The sequence below is a fragment of the Melampsora larici-populina genome (assembly GCF_000204055.1).
Source record: "Melampsora larici-populina 98AG31 unplaced genomic scaffold MELLAscaffold_83, whole genome shotgun sequence".
Taxonomy (NCBI): domain Eukaryota; kingdom Fungi; phylum Basidiomycota; class Pucciniomycetes; order Pucciniales; family Melampsoraceae; genus Melampsora; species Melampsora laricis-populina.
In genome coordinates this window covers 303,917-305,917 of record NW_006768847.1, presented here as the reverse complement: position 1 = coordinate 305,917, position 2,001 = coordinate 303,917, and the positions used below count along the sequence as shown (strand labels likewise).

General features: G+C 46.4%; 1 protein-coding gene across 1 annotated transcript; it reads right to left on the bottom strand.

Annotated features, from left to right (window-relative positions):
• Positions 1-17: 17 nt before the first annotated feature.
• On the bottom strand, positions 18-1,666 carry MELLADRAFT_113401 (uncharacterized protein; the record flags this gene model as incomplete). Its single annotated transcript, XM_007418049.1, has 3 exons — positions 18-114; positions 752-1,287; positions 1,571-1,666. 3 exons carry the CDS (start codon positions 1,664-1,666, stop codon positions 18-20), a joined length of 729 nt encoding a protein of 242 aa, XP_007418111.1.
• Positions 1,667-2,001: the final 335 nt, after the last annotated feature.

Below are 2,001 nucleotides of genomic sequence, written 5' to 3'. Positions count from 1 at the left end.
TCAAGCACGGTTTAGTTTTACGCGTTGGGGCGTACTACTATTAATCTTGGCAAAACGTGTGTGGTCTGTCTTCCTCCACTCAGCAAGAAATTGATACTTGCGGGCGTCAGTGACCTTCATATCGCCATTGTGAGCTACAAACGGTCACAGTTTTGTGCCAATTGCTCCGCACCATCGGCAGTAATGCGATATGGTAGAAGGGATGTAAGGGAATCGATTACCAAATACTGCCTCAAAGGCTTCCTTGTTATTCAGTTTGTTCGGCCCAGGTAGAATTAGAGTCCGTCCGGCTGCCTTCGACCTCGCAGGCGTAGACTTGAAAGGCATCTACCTGCGGATCCGCAGGTAGACCATGTCTGCCACGAAGCGTGTACCAGGGTTTGGTGCGTTCGGTACACTCGACTTGAAGTGTAGTTGACCTCGCAACTTATGGGTTTTCTCCCTTTGCAAAATCTGATGTCCCGCTCCTGGTTTCAGGGCAATGGCACTAGCCAGGTCAACCTGCAAGATTCGACCAAAACATCAAACCTGCCAGGTCGACAAATTTGGCTGGCCGACCTCGAGGTAGACGCCTCAAAGGTCGACCACGGCTTCTGTACCGAACAGCAGAATTTCAAGCGTACGCTTCAAACTGCCTTGAAGCGTACGCCTGAGATTTTGGCTGGGTCAACCTGCGAGGTTGGAGGCAACCGAACGGACTCTTAGGTTATACAGACAAGCCATTTCGGCGATAGTGGCAGAGTCAGCCCACTTTGCAGGACGACTTGGCTGTGCTAGATGTCCGTTGGGATCGTCTTCAGGTGGAGGCTGCTTGAAATTGGAATTGTTGATAGACGGTCCGTTGATAGACAGTTTGTTGGGTTCGTCTTCAGGTGGAGACAGCTCGATATTGGGATTATTAAGAGACGGAGAGCGGTGGCGCTTGTTGTTTTGGCGTGATACATGATGTCCTGCAAGTGGCGAAGTGATCATTGTGTCAAATTGAGGTGTGTACTGGAGAAGTTGGGTTATAGTCCTTTGGGCAAGCGGTGTAGACAACTCACTCTCAGGCTCTGCGGAAGACCTCAAATTGATAATCGTAGCCGGCCCCTTGTTTTTATGTGTTGATGTACTTTTGCGCTGAATAAAGGCACACAACGACATGCTAGCTTTCTTTCCACCAGTGGATACAGAGGCTAGGTGCCGTTCGACATCATGGCATATATCAGGATTGACTTTTGGGAAAAGTATCAGAAGTTTACGCATGTTGACAGGGTATGTCACTACAATATCCATTGAGGTGTGAAGCTGTTCAGAAATGGTGGGTCAACAATAGAAAACAAAAAATTAACGTATAGAGTTCAGAATGTACCCATAGTTGATTGTCTTCGTTCCAAACTTTCAAATTGCCATTCCAGTCCGGTGTGATTTCTTGAGCAACCAGTGCCTTTAAATCAACAGATTCCTTGAGCGCAAAATCTGGCCAGCTTGACGTGTGAACCATGACGGCCCATGAGCTCAGAGGTTCCTCCTAATAGGTTTTGGTATTGATACACCGTAAGATTCTTCATTGAGGTAAAGCAAATCTCACCTTTGAGCCCGTCCACACTACCAACGCAACAGTCCGACTTGCAGTCTCAGATTTGGCGTTTTGTTGTCTTGCGGCAGCTTCTTGTTTCATCGTCATTGTTCTGAATTCGTCTAAAAAATCGGTTTGAGCACGACCTTTATACTTCTTGACACCTTTGCTATGGCTACCCTGGGTGATCAGAGGGCCACTTCCTTCGCCGGTTTCTGCGACAGAGGACGATGTGATCAAGTCGATGATGTCATTATTCGGTAATGAGGAAGTTATTGAGATTCAGCCGTTTTCTGTGATTTCTTTCTTTTGTTGTTTGGCCATTGATTGGTGCTTGTCACATGGTTTAAGTCCGGATGTGTTAAGTTTTAAACAACACTTTTTAAATTCAATTATTGTAAGTTATGTGTCCATATACTTCTACACTACATTAAATTGGTTAC